This window comes from Natator depressus, chromosome 9 (genome assembly GCF_965152275.1).
Source record: "Natator depressus isolate rNatDep1 chromosome 9, rNatDep2.hap1, whole genome shotgun sequence".
NCBI lineage: Eukaryota > Metazoa > Chordata > Testudines > Cheloniidae > Natator > Natator depressus.
In genome coordinates, this window is record NC_134242.1 from 87,061,075 (window position 1) to 87,082,702 (window position 21,628).

The following is a 21,628-nucleotide window of genomic DNA, read 5'->3' on the forward strand; positions in this document are numbered from 1 at the left end:
ATCTGGAGATCGGAAGTAATCCCGATCTCCAGATGAGTGTTTCCAGTACTTGGCTTTGAAACGGTACTTATTGTTAGAGTACAGCCTCATTTGTATAAACCACAATGTTTTAGGACATTAGAATCATTCATGTAAAATGTGAGCCTGGCTTCTTATGGGAGTGGTTGGGTAAGTGACTTGCCATGGTGGAACACACTGGAATAAGAGTCTTATTTAAGTGGGTGATTTATATGGTTGTACAGTAAACATTATCCTAAATTCTTCTTGTATTGTTTTTTGTGGGGAACATTCAGCTCTTTGGCTGGGCCAGAATGGGTCCAGTTTTACTTTTGGCATGGGAATACAACTTTAATATTTGGGTTTACTCTGAAATGACTTTTTAAAAATGGCACTTCCTTACTCATCAGATCTGCACTTCATGTATTCAGAGTCCTATCTGCTCCCATTTCTGACAGAAATACATTTTTACTGCTTTTGTACTCCTCGTAGTCTTGGAGAGCCAGCACGGCCAGTAGCTGGATTCTATTTCTTCTTACGCAGCAACAATATTATTTACTAAGCTTCTATTATCCAGCCAATTCATTACCTGTGCAGCTCTGTTGAAGGCATTGGTGTCACAAAAGGTGTCACTGAGGGCATAATTTACTTTGTGGGAAACTATATATAAGCAAGAGCCAAAAACCCTGCTTGACTTTCAGATCCAAGGTAGAGTTTAAAGGCCTCACAGTTAGAAAAACCATCTACTTGTAAACTTCACGTGTTAAATGTAGAGTCATGGATAGATAGTAAGTATGGGATGTCCACAATGCCTTTATTCTGTAATACTCAGAGTAGAACTACATTTTGTTTATACAGTCAGCAACAGTTTACATATGTCTATTACCCAAGCTCAATGAGATGAGTTAAGAGTTAAGGTAATAATTGATAAGAAAAGAAAGGGAGTTCAGAGTTCAAGGTGGAATTAGTTCTTTGTATTCTAGTAACCTTATGAACATGAAGTATGAAAACTAAAGCAGTTGGGTTTGATTTTTTTAAATAATTTTGATTTCATATTACATAGCCTGACTATTGTTTCTGTTCTTTACAGGTTTTTTCAGATATAATATATACAGTAGCAAGTTGCACTGAAAATGAAGCTAGTAGATATGGCAGGTTTCTGTGCTGTATGCTAGAGACTGTGACTAGGTGGCACAGTGATAGAAACATATACGAAAAGGTATGTAAAGCTGTTAAATTGTAGTCTGTTTCATGAATAATCATATGATTACTACTGCTATGCCAGGCCCAATAAAAGTGGTTGCTGTAAAAGTATTAAAAGTACGATTGTTTTTCTAGTTTTCTAATTTTAAATTTCATGCATTATAAAACTTTGCTGATACTTAAAGGCAGGATTTCTGTGATGGGAAAGGAATTCCGTGCATACATTTTGAACACTTCTGCTTACTGAATCATACTTTTCATCAATCTATGTCTAAGTTGAGTTGGAGGAGGCTTAACTTATCAAAGTTTAAGTGCTTTGAAAACTGCATATGGATTAAAAGATAAATATATCTCAGATTAACCACAGTCAGTCATGAAGATAACATGTGAGAATGATGAAACTTGCTCTATAGCTCTGTCAGAAGCAAGTTAAAATGGAGCAAAGGTGAGAGATGCGCACACCTCTCTTCCACTCTCCCAAAAGCAGGCATTTCTTCTTCAAATGGTTGCAGACATGTATTGCGCTAAATTGTAACTACGTATAAAAGACCTCCCTTTCTATGTGTGGTTCCTGCTTTTTTGAAAAGTCTGATCAAACTCTCAAGCTACATTACATTGGCATCTGTACCCCAACCATTAGGGGACAACAACATGGGCAACAATTCCGTCAGTGTTCCCAGCCGTATTTCAGACAACCAGCTTATGCTTCCAGGCAGCAAGACTTTTCCAAGAGGAGGCACAAATTACAGAGAAGGTCCTCTGGCTCCGCCTCTAACCAACTGGCTCATCTCCCCCATCAGCTTTGGGCAAATAGACTATTTGACCTGTTTCAAGGTCAGTATTCCTGTCATCAGCAATCTTCCAGTCATATCCCCCAGTCCCACAGCTACATGGCTTGTGAAGCAATAACCACAGACAGACGGGTCTTAAGCACTGTGTTGGAACACACTATCCAATTCCAAGCCAGCCCCCTACCTCGTCCCTTTTCAGGGACCCATCTCTTGAGTTGCTGCTATTTCAAGACTTTCAGGCTACGAGCTTCAGCAGCCATAGAAAGAGTTGCTGTACAACATTGGGGTAAGGGGCTCTATTCACATTACTTTCTGATTCCCTACTCCAAGGGAGGGCTGAGACTTATACTTTACCACCAAAGTCTCAAAAAATACATCAGATATATAAGATCCCACATGGTCAACCAAGCGACAATTCTCCACTTGTTGAATCATGACTGGTTTGCTGCCCTCAATCTTCAAGATGCCTGCTTCCGTATAGCAGCTTTATCAAACCACAGGAAGTATCTGAGATTCATAGAATGGGTCAGCATTATCAACACACAGTACTCCTCAATACTGTCTGTATTCATTAAATGCAGGACCATAATGGCAGCCTTTCTCGGGTGAATGATTTCCCTTAGCTGGATGATTGACTAGTCAGGAGCAAGTCTGAAAGTCCAGTCCTCCATCATGTCCAATTCATGCTATCTTTCTTCTATTGATGGGCTGATCTTGAACAAAGGAAAGTCCACTTTACTTCCAACACAAAAAATTGAGTTCTTTGAGTCCTACTAGGCTTTACGAGTTCAACGGCCTTTCTCCTACATGAATGGTTTCAGTTTGTTGCCTATATCTGCCCCTTAAATCTCACTTCTCAACCATGGTTTGTGCATGCTTGAGGTTGCTAAGTCACATGGCTTTGTGTACTTAGTAGTTCAACATGTGAGATTATCCTGGAGTCCCTAAACTGGTGGACAGATCAGAATAATCTCACATGTGACGGTGTGCCCTTCGCTCATCCTCCACTGGCCAAGACCATAGTTACTGATGCCTCGCCAATAGGTAGCAGAGTGCATATAGAGATGTTAGTAGCCCAAGCTTTGTGGACAGAATAGGAAGCATCATTACATATCAATGTCCTAGAGCTTTGAGAAATTTACAGTGCGTGCTGAGCCTTTCTCTCACACATCAGTGGCACATCAGTTCACACTGTTACTGACAATACCACCACAATGTACTGTGTGAACAGATAGGGTGGAGCCTGGTCCAGCCAGCTCTTCAGGAAGTGATAAAGTTTTGCCACTGTTGCATCAAAGATTACATCGTTCTCTCAGCCATCCACTTACTGGGTGCCCAGAATCAGTTGGCTGATCAGTTCAGCAGGAATTTCTCTGAGAATCATGAGTGGGCCATGAAGAGCAACATCCTGAGACACTTCTTCAGGGACTAGGGCATTCTGTCTGTCGACCTATTTGCAACAAAAGACAAGAAGTACCGTCAGTTTTGCTCTTGAGTGGATTGCAATCCATGCTTTCTGACTGATGCCTTCCAATTGAACTGGGGATTAGCACTACTGTATGCCTTCCCCCCCCATTGCGCTCATCCCCCAGATCATTCTCAAGTTGAAGCTGGATCACACCAAATTGATACTCATTGCACTAGCCTGGTCAAGACATTGTTTTTTCTCCAGCCTTCATAGCCTTTCTGTCCAATTTCCCAGAAGGAAGACCTTCCGGAAGGAAAAGAGATAGGGGAGATTGGACGGAAGGGCTATGAAAGTTGGAGAAAAAAATCTCCCAGAAGGAAAAGATATAGGGGAGATTGGACTGAAAGGCTATGAAGGTTAGCTGTGGCACCAGGTCTGTACAGTTTGCACCTCAGCATGGATGCTGCATGGTTAGATTCGGGGGGAAAGAGCTGTTCAGAGGTAGTTCAGCAGTTTCAAGTAGATCAACCTGTTTGGCCAAGTGGAAATGCTTTTCCGTTCAGTCTTTGGCTTGGGAAATTTGTCTGGTACTTACCCAGATTCAGGACACTTTAAATTCCCTGTTACATCTTAGATCACCAGGCCCCGTCTCAGCTCATTGAGGGTCCACTTGGCAGTGATCTCAGCATTCCATCGCCCAATCCAAGGGAAGTAGGTGTATTCCCTATAGTGGTTGTCTGCCTCTGTAAGCCCTGTGGGACCTTAACGCTGTACTTCCTGCCCTCAAGGGCCCTCCATTCGAGCTTCTAGCAATCTGTTCTCTGTTCCTTCTTTGCCAAAAGACATCCTTTCTTATTGCTGTAACCTTATGAAGGAGGGTAAGTGAACTGCAGGCCCTAACTGCAGAACTTCCCTGTACTCAGTTATTCAAAGGCAAACTAGCCTTAAGGTGGCATCCAAAATTTTTGACTAAAGTGGTTTCACCATTACCAAACAATGTACTTGTCTGTATTTTTTTTCTAAGCCACGCGCGAATGCAGAAGAACAGTGACTTTGTATTTTGGGTGTAAAATAAGCCTGAGAGTTATATTTGGACGGGACTATACCATTTTGATTATTACTCTGGCTTTTTGTCTCCTACGTGGACAAGATGAGAGGTCAAGTGATTTCGGCACAGACAATCTCCGGATGGATTACTTCCTGCACAACAAAGGATATGCATGACAAATACCACAGCTCCACAAAGGCTCTTGGTTCATTCAACAAAGGCCCAAGCTGCTTCAAGTTGCATTTCTCAGGGATGCTCCCATATTGGACATATACAGTTTTTCTGCTTGGTCCTCCATGCATACCTTTATCAAACTGTGTTATCACAACTGCATCTAGGTCTGATGCAAAATTTGGAAGAGCAACTCTGTAGTCACTATTTAAGTAGACTCTAAACCTCAGCTCCTTCCATTACTGCTTGCACATCCTCTGAGGGTATGCCTACACAGCAAAGAAAAACCCATGCCAGCCAGTTTGGGCTGCGGGGCTGTTTCACTGCTGTGTACACTTCTGGGCTTGGGCTGGAGGGTCCAATGGCCTGGGATCCAGCCTGAGCCCAGACGTGTACACAGCAATGAAACAGCCCTGCACCCTGAGCCCCGTGAACACCAGCATGGGCCAGCCGCTGGTGTCGAGTTGCTGTGTAGCTATACTCGGAGGGGAATATTAGTCTGCAGCAACTTGATGAAGAAAAATCTGTTACTTTACTTGTGCTGTAAATTGTTCTTCAAGATGTGGGTGAAGATGTGTTCCATGATTCTCCCTCCGTTCCCGCTGCATCAGAGTCTTCAGACATAGATTCTGGTTCATAGGAACTGAAGTGGGTCTGGATAGCACCACTCTGAAATAGCCTTGGAGGGGCCATGAGGAGACCTGTGGTTGTGCATTTGTTGTCCCAACAAATTCTGCTCAACACAGTTATCCGGCTTCTGTGCATTGGGTGTGCACAGCTGAGTGAAATACACATCTGCACCAACATAGAATTATAGAAGCAGAGGGTTAGAAGGGACCACAAGGGTCATCTAGTCTAACCCCCTACCAAGATGCAGGATTTGTTGGAACATGTTGAAGAACAACAGTAACAGTACAGGTAAGTAACTGTTTTGATGTACATAAGTTATTTTAGGAATATGGCAGATATATCTGTATAAACGTTGCTAAATGTGAATGTTTTAAACTTTACATATACCAGAGTTAGTGAAAGTAATGTGCTTCAGTTATGTTAAAACTTCAGCAAAAGTTAAATTATTTTAATCCGCTGACTGAATAAGGTTAACTTTTTGCTTTTCTTTTTACATACATGTAGGAATGTGGCAACTATCCAGGCTTCCTTACCATATTACGGGCAACTGGATTTGATGGTGGGAACAAAGCTGATCAGTTAGATTATGAGAACTTTCGACATGTAGTACACAAATGGCACTATAAATTAACTAAGGTAAATAAAGGATGTTAAGTTGATATGACCCACTTTTGCAAGTATTAATGAGAACTACTTTGATTGTATTTTATACCTTGTATTCTAGGCTTCTGTACACTGCCTTGAAACAGGCGAATATACACATATCAGAAATATCCTGATTGTGCTGACCAAAATCCTTCCCTGGTATCCAAAAGTTCTGAACCTGGGTCAGGCCTTGGAAAGAAGAGTACATAAGATCTGTCAGGAAGAGAAAGAGAAGAGACCTGATCTATATGCGTTAGCTATGGGGTAACAACAACTTACTTTAAAAAGAGATTTAAATGGATGATGAAAGGATTCCAAAGGCTCAGAACTCATCCAGTCTTGACACATTTGGCTTTTGCTGTATCTTGGAAGATCTTGCAGTCCTGTTGTTTTGAGGCTGGTGCAAGTTGAGGCTCCTGGTTTGTACTGGATAATGATGATTAAGTGTGCTAGGTTCTCCGCAGGACAAAAGAAAGTAACAATCCCTGCCCTGAAGAGCTTATAATATAATTTTAAGCAGGACCAGTAGTGGTAATAAGTAGCTGGAGGGAGAGTAAGACAATGAAAGACGGGGGTTATAGCTATAAGATTACACAATTACTCAGTCTAGGCATGTGCAGTTCTAGAAGGTTAAATAAAACAATACTTTGCTGTTTAATTATGGTTATTTTTTCATGATGTGGTGAATGCAAAATTATCCATGTTTGTCTTGGTTGCTGGAAAGGTATTTTATTTCATCACTGTCGTTGATTTAGCAAAGCTTCAAAACTATTAGTGTAACACAAAATCACTGGCTTATTTCTTTGAAGGTTTTTAGATGGCAGAGGTTTAGAGGGTCAGGTTCTTTAAAGAACCGATGGTATTAATAGAAGGAGAAAGAGAATACTGCAGATCATTTTCAAAGAAGTGCTAAATAATTTGCAAACTACTCGAATAATCTTTTTAAACAGTAACCCATGTTTATATTTTGCTTTATGTTTGTGCATATTTAACACACTGTGCGACTTTCAGCTATTCTGGGCAATTGAAAAGTAGAAAGCCTTATATGGTACCGGAAAATGAATTCCATCACAAAGACCCACCTGCCAGAAATGCTGTAGCTGCAACAGTGCAAAATGGGCCAGGTGGTGCTGGGCTGCCTGCATCACTCACAATAAATGCAGCTAAACTGGAAGAAAGCACTGCTGAGGAGACTGGTAAGCCATCCATTTTAAAAGAGAATTCTTTTACTGCTATAATTCTGACCCTTTTTTTAAATTGACTTTTAGGATTGTGTGGTTTAACCTTCAAATTGTAAAACTAACAGGGTCCATTACATGTTGGGTTTTTTGTGTTTTTTTTTTTAAATATTGTTTATTGCTTATATTGTTAATCGTTCGTTATTGACAAATACATCTTGATCAATTTAGCTGTCAACAAATTAAGCCTAATTTTAAATGAATTTTGAAGTATTATATGTTCAAGTGGTTGCTATAGCATTGAGCCAAAGTACTAACTCAGTAGATTAAGTTTAGCATCTTTTTCAATAGACAAACTAAAGGAGAAAACTCAGGGTGCTGTGAAAGTTATTAATAAAGCCGCCAATGCAACACCAAAAGTGATGACAAGCAATGGAAACAGTGCTTCTAACAGGTGAGAAATCTATTCTTCAGTTCATTGTCTGACTGCAGAATCGTGAAATTACATTTGAAAGTGACCTATCTATTCTTAAGGGTTTTTTTTTAGCAAGAGGTGAAAATGATCTTCTCTACTTTGTGCAGTAGAAATCTGCAAATTATATCCTTTTGATCCACTAGATAAAGAAATTGCAAGTGAAGACTGATAAATGGAATGCTTTTCTCCCAAATTATGCAACGAAACTATACTAAGTTAAATGAGTAAAGCTTCACTAAAGAAATAATCGTATCTAATATGCTGAACTTAAAGATCCATTTTAAATACTGTGAACCCAATCCTTGAAATCTGTTAGAGTGGGCTAGACATCTCACAACGAGTACTTGGTAGCTGCTCTAATTGGGTACTTGTAATTGGTGGGTATGACTACATTGGAATAAAAGACTCGTGGCACAGCCGTGGCTGGCCTGCTTGGCTCAATATTGCTGTGTAGACATTTGGGCTCAGGCTGGAGCCTGGGCTCTGGGTACATCCCCCCCATGCGGGATTGCAAAGCTCAGGCTCCAGCCTGGACTTGAATGTCTACCCAGCAATTTTACAGCCTTGGAGTGAGAGCCCCACAAGCCCATATCGGCTGACCTGGACCAGCAGCGGGTGTTCACTTGCTGCCTGGATGTACTCATAGTTATTGTTTACATAGCTGCTGGGCTGGAATAACCTTGAGTCAGAAACATTAGTGTTTTGTAATGGCTACTAGTTCTGTGTGCCTCAGAACCCTGCTAGTCATGTAATAGCATTGTTTCCTGTATCCTCCCATTTTAGCTAGAAGAAAGGTACTGGTTTGTTGCTATGAAGATGAGCGGAAGAATATTGAGAGACAGGAATTTGTCACTTATTTAGCATTTTGAAAAGGGTTTTTTGTCTTAATCATGAAAAGTAAAAACTGATTTGCATTTGATTATGAAAACTGAAGCTAGTTTTGATATTGAACACTCATTGGGCTTTTTTTATGCAGCAAAATTATTAAAGAAAAAGATGAGAAAGAAAAAAGTGGGAAGGAAAAAGATAAAGAAAAAAAAGAAAAGACTCCGGCTGCCATTCCAGAGGCCAAGGCACTTGGAAAGGATGGAAAAGATAAACCAAAGGAAGAACGGGCAAACAAAGATGATAAAACGAGAGAGATCAAGGAAAAAACACCAAAATCTGACAAAGAGAAGGAAAAAGCCAAGAAAGAAGAAAAAACACCAAAAGAGGAAAAATCCAAGACAGTTGTTACCAACGCTGAGTCAAAGTTCGCTGCAGAAAAGGAGAGAGAAAAGGAGCCATCCAGAGAAAAAGATGTAGCGAAGGATATGAAATCCAAGGAAAATATTAAAGGAGGAGAAAAATTGTCAGTAGCTGGGTCCTTGAAGTCACCTGTTCCCCGATCAGAAACATCAGAGTCTGAAAGGGGTAAATTAAACTTTTTTTTTTTTTTAAAGCTGCCTTTTCAATAATGTACAGAAACTTTGAAAGCTGCTTAATACCTAAAAATGGTTTGGGGGTAGAAGGAGAGTAGGAGAGTAACTATATGCTAATTGAAAAGGAGTACTTGTGGCACCTTAGAGACTAACAAATTTATTTGAGCATAAGCTTTCGTGAGCGACAGCTCACTGCATCCGATGAAGTAGCTCACGAAAGCTTATGCTCAAATAAATTTGTTAGTCTCTAAGGTGCCACTAGTACTCCTTTTCTTTTTGCGAATACAGACTAACACGGCTGCTACTCTGAAACCTGTCTATATGCTAATTAGCATCTAATCATAAAAGACCCTTTTCTTTTCAACTTTTTGGTGCCAGGTAGTTAAAAAGATTGTCAATTCCAGCATTAGTAAGCAAACTGTGGGGGAGGTGTTTTCTGTTCCCACCACTTTCAGTGAGAGCAGAGTATTATAGGGCCCACTGCCTTTAAGAATTTCAAATATGGTTTCATATGAATATCTCTTGTAACACATCCTTGTGAAGATTCTAAATTGTGTTGTGATCATGTAGTAATAGATTACACATGGAAATGTGTATTGATTGTTTGCTTGCTGTAGTTGAGGTACCATATACTCTACAGCAAAAACAATCTGAGTTCTGCAAAAATTTTTGTATTGAGAATAGGAGTACTTGTAGCACCTTAGAGACTAACAAATTTGAGCATAAGCTTTCGTGAGCTACAGCTCATTTCATCGGATGCATATAGTGGAAAATACAGCGGGAAGATTTTATATACACAGAGAACATGAAACAATGGGTGTTACCATACAGACTGTAACAAGAGAGATCAGGAAAGGTGAGCTATTACCAGCCCGGGGGAGAGGGGCGGGGGACCTTTTGTAGGGATAATCAAGGTGGGCCATTTCCAGCAGTTGACAAAAACAAGGGGGGGGGGGGAAATAAACAAGGGGAAATAGTTTTACTTTGTGTAATGACACATCCGCTCCCAGTCTTTATTCAAGCCTAAGTTAATTGTATCCAGTTTGCAAATTAATTCCAATTCAGCAGTCTCTCCTTGGAGTCTGTTTTTGCATCCGATGAAGTAAGCTGTAGCTTAGGAAAGCTTATGCTCAAATAAATTTGTTAGTCTCTGAGGTGCCACAAGTCCTCCTTTTCTTTTTGCGGATACAAACTATCACGGCTGCTACTCTGAAACCTGTATTGAGAATGTATTACAAACAGCATATGGAAGTTTTTGGAGGAAAGCTGGAGTTTTTGGCATCTGGGTAGACAACAGCTGGGGCTTTTAGCACCTGCAGAAGATGTGGAAAGCTGTTTGGAATAGTTTCTACTAAAATTGTCGTCAGTGAAATAGTTAACAATGTGGACTTTTAAGTTAACATCTTAGGGTTTTGGTGTTAGCAGCCTGTTTAGGTGAATGAGGTACTTCGCATCTCAGAACAATTGTTTTTAGGCTATTTGCAAACCCAGAAAAATGGGTCTGCATCAGTTTCCACTTGTTCCACATTTTCAAGGTTTTCATCATAACCTTGAGCGCTAAACACAGATTATTTTAAATGAAAGTTTAAACACGAAAGCACAATTTTGCAGCTGGGGATTCTGCAGATGAGAAATTATGGAATCCATGGGATCAGGCCTGTTACTTTCTCCTGATGATAATCAATACTTTTAATCCTCCAACAGTAAAATTTTAATTCTAACTTTAAACTCCTTTGGTATTTTGCAAAGTAATGTAATCAGATTTTATCCCCTCTTGCTAGGGTTTTAATGCTTACTGCTTCTTATTTATTTATTTCTTCCTTTTTTTTTTTTTTTTTTTTTTTTTTAGAACAAAAACGTCGCAAAGTTGATACCCATTCTTCTCCATCACATTCCTCAACAGTAAAGGTTAGTATAGCCTGAGGAAGGCAGCGCCCATGTTAGGCTCACAAGTTTGGAATGCCAGTGTCCGACTTCCTTCAAGTTTTGTGCCAAGTATATACTGGAACCACTGGAGGTTTTATCTTGCATTAGAAAATGCATTCCTTTTCTTTATTGGTGGACTCTTTTTTTTCTATTAAATATTTTTAATTAGAAAAAATAAAGCTTCAAGGACCTAGCACAAATTTTGTAAATAGTGTTTGAAAAATGCAAGAAAATTTTTACACAGAAGTGCCTCATTGTTTTAAGCAGTCAGTTTTTTTTGGAATGCAATGGTAGCTACAAGCAAATGATTCTTTGCAGCAGAATGGAGCATATTTTTCTGCACTAATATTGAAGAATATATAGCACTGAAGATTTTCTGGATGTTACGGGATATACGGATACCTCTGAATTCATCAGGCTTCTTGATGAGCATCATACCGATGTGTGCCTTCCAAGGAGGAGTCTTGAAAGGAGTTCCATTTTAAAGTCTCCTTGGTGATCAGTTCTCCTGTAGTTGTGTATATTCAGTGAGCATGCAGCTTCTGTTGCACCTTCCCTTCGAGGTTTGTTTATATTCCAATGGGTTCCCACCATGTTGAGCCCTGCGTTACGATAAAACCAGATGTGGCAACCAAGCCTACCACCCAGCAAAGAGAAACCCCAAGCATTCAAGCGCAGCACAATACCGTGGGTGTAGCCTACTTGAAGACTCAGGGTAGCCATTCCTTGCTCCATATTTAATTTTATTTCTAAACCATCTAAATTCATGGAATCTTTGAATTTGCAGTACGTTGAACCTTTAAAACTGTAAGTTACTAATACTTCATCAAGAGCACTGTGATGGATTATGTGGGGTGTTTAAAACTTCACCATCTTACCAACTTAAAAATCCAATGTTTTGTTTTCTTTTTTCAAAGAATGCATCTTTTTTGTATAAGAGTTACTTAAAGAATAATAATTAATTTTGCAGAAATAAGACTAAAAAGTGCATATAATCAGTTTTGAGAAACCAGGAAAGGATAAGGACTTAATTGTAACATCAAGTATATTTTTTTAATATTTTTTTTCTCTGTTTTTTGCAAAATGAAACCTAAAGTTGTTTTAGGGGACTTCTACCACATTTAACTATAAGTGGAGAAGATGCATTTAATATATTTTTATTCATGGAATATATGCATTTAATATATTTTTAAAATCTTTCTTCATCTGTGGCTCACTCATTTAAAGAATATTTTTCTTTAAATATTGTAGAAATCTTTGTGGGCGGAGGGGAGGTTTTTAAATATTTTTATGACAAATTTAATAGGAACAAATTTACTTTTGTAGTTTAAAGAATCATATTGCTGATATAATTTAGTTTAGAAAGAGATGTAAATTTTGTTTTCTAGCTTTAGCTTTGTTCAATATAAAATATTAACATCAGATTTATTCTGGAAGGAGTAGTTGTTTTTTGTTTCAAGGTACAGCCTGCTTCCCAAAGTTCCTCTGGTTTCTGGAAATTATGCCAGTTTACGTGTCATCTCCATTCATTTTCTACAGGACAGCCTCAGCGAACTCAAGGACTCTTCAGCAAAGGTTTGAATCTTTTATTTGTCACCAAGATTACATTTGTATTTTATGTGGAGAAATTTTAATCTTGTGTGGATGTTATACATTACCTGAGAAATTGAAGGGTGCATTACTGTATGTGCTAGCATAAAAACAGATTTTTCAACCACTGCATAAATGTGCTTTACACATGTGCCTTTAGATTTTGATCTATAGAATAAACTACAGTTGGCACAGTGTGCAATCAGCATTGGTCTGTTATGTTGATAGTACCTTATAGAGTGATCACTTAATTTTCCTTGATCCTCCTCAGACATGTTTTTTTCATATTTCATAGCTATTACTGCAACTTTACTTTGCATAAAGAAAACAACAAAACTATGGCAGTATTCATGCTTCTAAAGTAGCCCCCACTCATTTGTGTCTTGGTAAATCTCCATCAATATCACCATCAGTGTGATTCCAGAGCTAACAACTAAGTTTTCCTATTGGTATGCTTGCTTTTTTTCATAAATGTAATTCAAATTAAAAATATTGTAGAATTGTGCTCTAAAATAAATACATTAAAAAGATGTTTGAAGCATAGTACATTCTGATATTTTGGGAAAAGGCCATAAAACAAGCATTAATGTAGATTTTAAACATATTTACCGAAATACTTAGCTGTTACAGTATTGAGCACCATAGAAACTTGAACTTGGTAATGTACTAGAATAATTTCTTATCCTTTTTTGTGGATCTGTGTTCTTCGAGTGATTGCTCATGTGTATTCCACAACAGGTGTGCGTGCTCGCCACGTGCACCGGTGCTAGAAGTTTTTTCCCTAGCAGTACCTGTACAGGGGGAGCGCCCCCCCCCCCCCCACAGCCTGTGGCGTGGCGCCTGCCTGGCACAGTATAAGGGGAGCTGCACCCTCCTCCCCATCCTTAGTTCCTTCTTGCCGCCAGTGAAGGTGCTTCGGAAGTGCTCTGCTCCAGCTTTGAATCATAGAATCATAGAATATCAGAGTTGGAAGGGACCTCTGGAGGTCATCTAGTCCAACCCCCTGCCCAGAGCAGGACCAATCCCAACTAAATCATCCCAGCCAGGGCTTTGTCAAGCCTGACCTTAAAAACTTCTAAGGAAGGGGATTCCACCACCTCCCTAGGTAACGCATTCCAGTGTTTCACCACTCTCCTAGTGAAAAAGTTTTTCCTAATATCCAACCTAAATCTCCCTCGCTGCAACTTGAGACCATTACTCCTTGTCCTGTCATCTGCTATCACTGAGAATAGTCTAGATCCATCCTCTTTGGAGCCATCTTTCAGGTAGTTAAAAGCAGCTATCAAATCCCCCCTCATTCTTCTCTTCCGTAGACTAAATAATACCAGTTCCTTCAGCCTCTCCTCATAACTCATGTGTTCCAGACCCCTAATCATTTTTGTTGCCCTTCGCTGGACTCTCTCCAATTTCTCCACATCCTTCTTGTAGTGCGGGGCCCAAAATTGGACACAGTACTCCAGATGAGGCCTCACCAATGTCGAATAGAGGGGAACGATCACGTCCCTTGATCTGCTGGCAGTGCCCCTACTTATACAGCCCAAAATGCCATTGGCCTTCTTGGCAACAAGGGCACACTGTTGACTCATATCCAGCCTCTCGTCCACTGTCACCCCCAGGTCCTTCTCTGCAGAACTGCTGCCTAGCCATTCAGTCCCTAGTCTGTAGCGGTGCATTGGATTCTTCCGTCCTAAGTGCAGGACTCTGCACTTGTCCTTGTTGAACCTCATCAGATTTCTTTTGGCCCAATCCTCCAATTTGTCTAGGTCCCTCTGTATCCTATCCCTACTCTCCAGCGTATCTACCACTCCTCCCAGTTTAGTGTCATCCGCAAACTTGCTGAGGGTGCAATCCACACCATTCTCCAGATCATTAATGAAGATACTGAACAAAACCGGCCCCAGGACCAACCCTTGGGGCACTCTGCTAGATACCGGCTGCCAACTAGACATGGAGCCATTGATCACTACCCGTTGAGCCCGACAATCTAGCCAACTTTCTACCCACCTTGTAGTGCATCCATCCAGCCCATACTTCTTTCACTTGCTGACAAGAATACTGTGGGAGACCGTGTCAAAAGCTTTGCTGAAGTCGAGGAATAACATGTCCACTGCTTTCCCTTCATCCACAGAACCAGTTATCTCATCATAGAAGGCAATTAGATTAGTCAGGCATGACTTTCCCTTGGTGAATCCATGCTGACTGTTCCTGATCACTTTCCTCTCGTCTAAGTGCTTCAGAATTGATTCCTTGAGGACATGCTCCATGATTTTTCCGGGGACTGAGGTGAGGCTGACCGGCCTGTAGTTCCCAGGATCCTCCTCCTTCCCTTTTTTAAAGATTGGCACTACATTAGCCTTTTTCCAGTCTTCCGGGACTTCCCCCGATTGCAATGAGTTTTCAAAGATAATGGCCAATGGCTCTGCAATCACATCCGCCAATTCCTTTAGCACTCTCGGATGCGACGCATCTGGCCCCATGGACTTGTGCACATCCAGTTTTTCTAAATAGTCCCAAACCACTTCTTCCTTCACAGAGGGCTGGCCACCTCCTCCCCATGCTGTGCTGCCCAGTGCAGTAGTCTGGGAGCTGACCTTGTTTGTGAAGACAGAGGCAAAAAAAGCATTGAGTACATTAGCTTTTTCCACTTCCTCTGTCACTAGGTTGCCTCCCTCATTCAGTAAGGGGCCCACACTTTCCTTGGCTTTCTTCTTGTTGCCAACATACCTGAAGAAACTCTTCTTGTTACTCTTAACATCCCTCGCTAGCTGCAACTCCAGGTGTGATTTAGCCTTCCTGATTTTGCTGTAGCTCGTCCCCAGAACTGTTAGTTTGTTCAGTGTGTTAGTACCTGTAGTTAGTTAACTGTTTAGTCAGTCAGTGAGCCTGGGCTGGGGCATGCCCCGCGCCCTGGGGTTTAAGTTGTGCGGCTCTTGTAGGTGTTCTATGCCAAGAAGTAACCCGCATGCAGACTGTTTGCGCTGTTTGGGAGAAACCCATATCAGCGAAAGGTGCAAGATTTGCAAGTCATTTAAGCCTCAGACCAAAAGAGAAAGGGACATTAGGCTCCAGGCCATCCTGATGGAGTCGGTGCTGACCCCGACTCCGGCACGCCACTCTGAACTGGTACCTGGCACCATGGCATCAGTATGTGGCAACCCTCCAGTGCCATCGACCAGTTGGCACCGCTCCCCGTCCACAAAGTCTCCCTCTTTGCAGCGGCACCAAGGGAAGTCTGGGACAGAGGCTAGGCCCATGTCAGGCAGTCCTTGATCCCCACCAGCCCCTTCGGCCTCTCCGGATGTCTGGATGCCATCCACACCTGAAACCCTCCAGGCAGCCTAGGATGATATGTCCATACCGGTGCCTGGAGTGCCGCCGATGTTGGCCCCACGCTCCAGAGGCAAGCTGCCGCTGGGATCTCCGCAGTCGCCTCCAGCCCTGTACCGGTCTCAGTCAAGGGAACATTCCCAACGCAGTTCACCGCCCAGCAACCACTTAGGGCAGAGTCCATGTGGATCTCTCTCGACGCCCACCAGACTGGCTGGCTGGGTTCCATCTGGCCGGGGCTCTCGGCACCGCTCGTCCTCAAGGAGCGAATATTGACAGGACTGTGGCGGGCGTCGCCAATGGTCCTCGTCTCTGAGAGGGTACTACAGTCGGTCACGGCACGGTCGTCGTCGCTGATCCCGCTCGGACTCCCACTCCAAGTCTCTGCCAAGACATCGCAGCCCTGGGCGTCGATTGCTGTTGCGGATCCGCCCGTTGAGGCTGTTTGTGGAGCAGATGTTACCGTCGGTACCAATCCTCCAAGTCGAGATTGCGGTCCCATGGCCGTCGTAGATCCCAGCACCGCTGCTCCTCCCAGTCCAGAGACAGCAGCAGATGTTATGCCAGCCCAGTGTCCATTCGTAGCCGTCCTTTGATGGGCCAATAAAGCTACCCTTCTCCAACCGGTTGTGTGCTTTCCTCCCGGAGTGGTCATGGCTAACCTCGGACCGATGGGTCCTCAACACCATCTCCCTGGCTTACACCCTCCAGTTTACTTACTCCCCACCCTTGTCCCTCTTGGGGGACCCGTCGCACGAAGCTCTGCTCGAGCAGGAGGTGGGGCGACTCCTTGGACTAGGAGTGATAGAGGTGGTGCCTGAGGAGTTCATGGGCAAGGGGTATTACTCCCATTATTCCCTTATCCCGAAGGCAAAAGCGGGGGCTCAGGCCCATCCTGGACCTGCGAGGTCTGAACCAGTACATGGTGAAACTCAAGTTCTGCATGGTCTCCCTGGCCTCCATCATCCCCTCCTTGGATCCCAGGGACTGGTACTCTGCCCTTGATCTACGGGATGCATACTTCCACATCCACAAATTCGAGGGGCACAGGCGCGTCCTCCGTTTCATGGTGGGACAGAATCATTACCAGTTCACGGTCCTCCCGTTTGGTCTGTCCACTGCCCCCAGGGTATTTACAAAATGCATGTCAGTGGTATTGGCCTACCTCAGATGGCGGGGGGTCCAGATATTTCCCTATCTGGACAATTGGCTTATCAAGGGCACCTCTCGGTCGCAGGTGAGGGATCACAATATGCTCCTCCTGTCCACGTGCACTGCCTTGGGCCTGTTGGTAAACAACACCAAGTCCACTTTAGTCCCAGTCCAACGCATAGAGTTTATCGAGGTGCTCCTGGACGCAGTGTCGGCCAGGGCCTCTCTCCTGCCAGACAGATTCAAGACCCTGAAAGGTCTCATCAACTCGGTCACAAGGTTTCCAGTGAAAACAGCCTGGGTTTGCCTGCAACTCTTAAGTCACGTGTCAGCATGCACGTACGTAGTCCGTCACGCCAGACTCAGGATGAGGCCCCTCCAGTTCTGGTTGGCCTCGAAATTCTCCCAGGCCACGGACAGAATGGACAAGATCCTCACTGTGCTGGACTCTGTGATCACCTCCCTATGGTGGTGGTCTGCCCCAAACAACATGCTCCAAGGGGTCCCGTTCAGGGACAGGGCCCTGTCGTTGGAGCTGGTGTCCGACACGTCTGACCTGGGTTGGGGGGCCCATGTGGGGAACTTTCAGACCCAAGGCCTGTGGTTGGCTCAAGACCTGACCCTACATGTAAATGTCAAGTAGCTCAGGGCGGTGCGGCTGGTGTGTATGGCCTTCCGCTCGCACCTGGAGGGCAGGATAGTCAGGGTCCTCACGGACAACACAGCCTCAATGATCTATATCAACAGGCAAGACGGGGCCTGATCCTCTGCCACGAAGCCCTCAGACTGTGGGACTTCTGTATAGCCGACGACATCCACCTGAAGGCCTTCCACCTACTGGGCACCTGGAACGAGAGGGCAGGTCGCTTGAGCAGGGACTTCTCCTCGCAACACAAGTGGTCCCTCCACCCGGAAGTGGCCCACCAGCTCTTCCGAAGGTGGGGAACTCCCCAGGTGGACCTATCCATGACTCGGCACAACTGGCAATGCCCCCGCTTCTGCTCCAGGGGGGGCCTGGGGAGGGACGCTATCGCTGATGGCTTTCTCCTGTCCTGGTCAGGCCAGCTTCTCTACGCCTTTCCCCCGTTCCCTCTATTCAGCAGGGTCCTGGAGAAGATAGACGGACAAGGCCCGGGTCCTCCTGATTGCCCCGGCGTGGCCCAGGCAGCATTGGTATGGGACCCTCAACTGCCTGGCGGTAGCTTCGCTGTGGCCATTGCCGCTCTGCCCAGACCTCCTCTCTCAGGACCAGGACCACCTCCTCCATCCCAGCCTAGTGGCGCTTCACCTCACGGCGTGGCTACTCAGTGGTTAGGTGGAGAGGAAAGGACGTGCTCAGAACAGGTTCAGCACGTCCTCCTCGAAAGTAGACGGCCCTCCACTCGCTGCACTTATTTGGTGAAGTGGTCCCGGTTTTCTAGGTGGGCGGTGGACTGGGATGTCTCCCTGGTGGCCGCCCCGATCCAGCTTATCCTTGATTACCTCCTCCATCTGAGGGCCCAGGGCCTGGCGCTCTTGTCATTCAAGGTGCACCTGCCAGCCATATCGGCCTTCCATCCACCGGTGCAAGGGCACACGGCATTTTCCCATGCTATGACTGGCCGGTTCCTTAAGGGTTTGGACCGTCTTCTGCTGTATTCCGGACCCCCAGTCCCGCAGTGTGACCTAAACCTGGTGTTGGCTCGTCTCATAGGGCCCCCGTTTGAATCACTGGCCACGTGCTCCTGGTTTCACCTCTCATGGAAGGTGGCCTTCCTGATTGCAGTCATGTCTGCCGGGTGAGTCTTGGAGCTCATGGCCCTGACCTCCGAGCCACCATACACGGTCTTTCATAAGGACAAGGTCCAGCTCTGCCCACACCCCGTTTTCCTTCCAAAGGTGGTTTCTACCTACCACATGGGTCAGGGTATTTTTCTACCGGTCCTCTGCCCCAAGCCTCGTGCGTCCAGTGAGGAGCGCCATCTCCACACGTTCGATGTGCAGTGGACTCTGGCTTTCTACCTCGAGCAGACCAAGCCGTTCAGAAAGTCCTCGCAACTGTTCATCACCTCGGCTGAGCGTGCGAGGGGCCAGCCGATTTCCACTCAGCAGCTTTCCAATTGGATCATTTCGTGCATCCGTTCCTGTTATCACCTGGCGGGTGTCCCCCTGCCACCCATTGTGAGGGCACACTCGACTCGGGTGCAGGCCTCATCAGCTGCCGCCTCGTCGGCTGCCTTTGTGACCCACATCCCCATCCAGGACATTTGTAGGGCCGCCACGTGGTCTTCGGTTCACACATTCACCTCACGCTATGCGATCGTCTCCCAAACCAGGGATGACGCTGCGTTCGGCAGGGCTGTCCTCCGTCCTGGGAACTTGTGAACTCCTACCCACCTCCAACAGATATAGCTTGGAATCACCTATTGTGGAATACACATGAGCAATCACTTGAAGAAAAGACCGTTACCTTTTCCGTAACTGGTGTTCTTCGAGATGTGTTGCTCATGTCTGTTCCACATCCCACCCTCCTTCTCCTCTGTCGGAGTTGTCTGGCAAGAAGGAACTGAGGGTGGGGGGAGTGCAGCGCCCTTTATACCGCTCCAGGCAGGCGCTGCTCCAGCGGTCGCGTGGGGCGCTTCCCCCCTACGGGTACAGCTAGGGGGAAAAGCTTCCAGCACTGGTGCATGTGGCAAGAACGCACACCTGTTGTGGAATAGACATGAGCAACACATCTCGAAGAACACCAGTTACAGAAAAGGTAACTGTCTTTTACTGTGTGTGGGGTGGGGAGTAGGTATGTCTGTTAAAACGGACTATTGAGATCTTGTGTTAATAAATAAAATGCTTTCCAATAATCATAACAGTGGTATTTATTAGCACAAATGTTGATTGTATCAAATTAAGCAACTTTGAACATTTCCCAATTAATTTATAGATTTTCATCTGTCATTATGCTTTATCATTTACAAAGAAACAAGTTTAAAAATGCATGAGAGAATTGTTGCTTACTGCAAAGTGTACATCAGGTATTATTGTACCTTTTAGCTCAGATTGCTTAAATGAGTCTTTACAAGAATTCTTTTTATATAATTTTCAAACAGCAGCAGTAATTCTGCAACTGCTAGTTGCTAATCTACTGGGTTTATCTAAGTGATTCCAATGCTAAGTGTACAGCATACATAGGAACATTTAGAAAGGGAGGCAGGAGCAGGAGCCTCAACTCCTTAATGTCCCAAATTCTCATAGTTTTACTGTTTACACAGTTGTCACCTCTATGTAACATATGTCATTTTAAATATTTGGGATTGTTAACTTCTTTTGAAAGCATTGCCTTTCTGATTTCAGAAATCCAAGTCATTTCTCTCCCACTCACATCTGTTAACAACTGGGATGTGTTGTGGTGGTGGGGTGTTATATTGGAAAAAAATGTATTCGTTAAGACAGTTTTTCCTAAACTAATTTCAGAAGTACAATTAAATAATTTGTATATGCCAATGCATTTGGTGCATATGATTAAGACAAATAGCTGAATTAAACATATGTTAAATAATCTGCAAATTGCTTATATTGTTTTAATTCAAAATAAACAGCTCAGTTTTAGTGTTGGCTGCTGAATGTCCTTATGTATTGGGCTATAACATATGTTTGTTTGTCTATTTTATTTATTTATTTATTTGTATTATTGTAGCACTTAGGAGCCCCAGTTATGAACCAGGACCCCACTGAGCTAGGTGCTGTACTAACACAGTTTTTCCTGGCATTACTGTTCATGAAGAGCTTTTCTTCTGAGTTCTAGTTTCCACCTCCCACCCTCCCTTCCAGTTGCTCCTTCTTTCTCTGACTGAATGAACCGGCATGTGTTCTGCCAGTAAAATCACAACCCTCATAAAGTAGCACTGGACTATGGACTCTGTCTATAGAGTAAGGAAGTCAAACCCTCTTCTTTCCATGATGCATGTCCCTAAAAATAAAAGGTGCACATTTCAAAGACTGAAGTACTCAACTGTCATTCGCAAAAAGAAAAGGAGTACTTGTGGCACCTTAGAGACTAACCAATTTATTTGAGCATAAGCTTTCGTGAGCTACAGCTCACTTCATCGGATGCATACTGTGGAAAGTACAGCAGATCTTTTTATACACACAAACCATGAAAAAATGGGTGTTTACCACTACAAAAGGTTTTCTCTCCCTCCACCCCACTCTCCTGCTGGTAATAGCTTTAAGTGATCACTCTCCTTACAATGTGTATGAGAAAACCTGGATTTGTGCTGGAAATGGCCCACCTTGATTATCATACACATTGTAAGGAGAGTGATCACTTTAGATAAGCTATTACCAGCAGGAGAGTGGGGTGGGGGGAGAGAAAACCTTTTGTAGTGGTAAACACCCATTTTTTCATGGTTTGTGTGTATAAAAAGGTCTTCTGTACTTTCCACAGTATGCATCCGATGAAGTGAGCTGTAGCTCACGAAAGCTTATGCTCAAATAAATTGGTTAGTCTCTAAGGTGCCACAAGTACTCCTTTTCTTTTTGCGAATACAGACTAACACGGCTGTTACTCTGAAACCTGTCAACTATCATTGAAAGTTACTGGGAATTGAGTGCTTCAATCCTTTTAGTGCTTTTGAAAACCTCATCTTAAATGACCAGCAATTGACTAAGGCTTTCAGTATTCTTTTTTATA

The 21,628-nt window shown here is 43.6% G+C and overlaps 1 protein-coding gene across 2 annotated transcripts in view; it reads left to right on the forward strand.

The window, feature by feature from the left end:
- Positions 1-21,628, forward strand: part of THOC2 (THO complex subunit 2) — a 108,480-nt gene that overhangs the window by 73,307 nt on the left and 13,545 nt on the right. For both annotated transcript variants that reach the window (XM_074962531.1, XM_074962532.1), the window contains 8 exons: positions 1,088-1,216; positions 5,753-5,884; positions 5,973-6,157; positions 6,905-7,089; positions 7,423-7,525; positions 8,523-8,959; positions 10,817-10,875; positions 12,433-12,468. In XM_074962531.1, the coding sequence (XP_074818632.1) occupies positions 1,088-1,216; positions 5,753-5,884; positions 5,973-6,157; positions 6,905-7,089; positions 7,423-7,525; positions 8,523-8,959; positions 10,817-10,875; positions 12,433-12,468 (1,266 nt within the window). The remainder of the gene's footprint in view (positions 1-1,087; positions 1,217-5,752; positions 5,885-5,972; positions 6,158-6,904; positions 7,090-7,422; positions 7,526-8,522; positions 8,960-10,816; positions 10,876-12,432; positions 12,469-21,628) is intronic.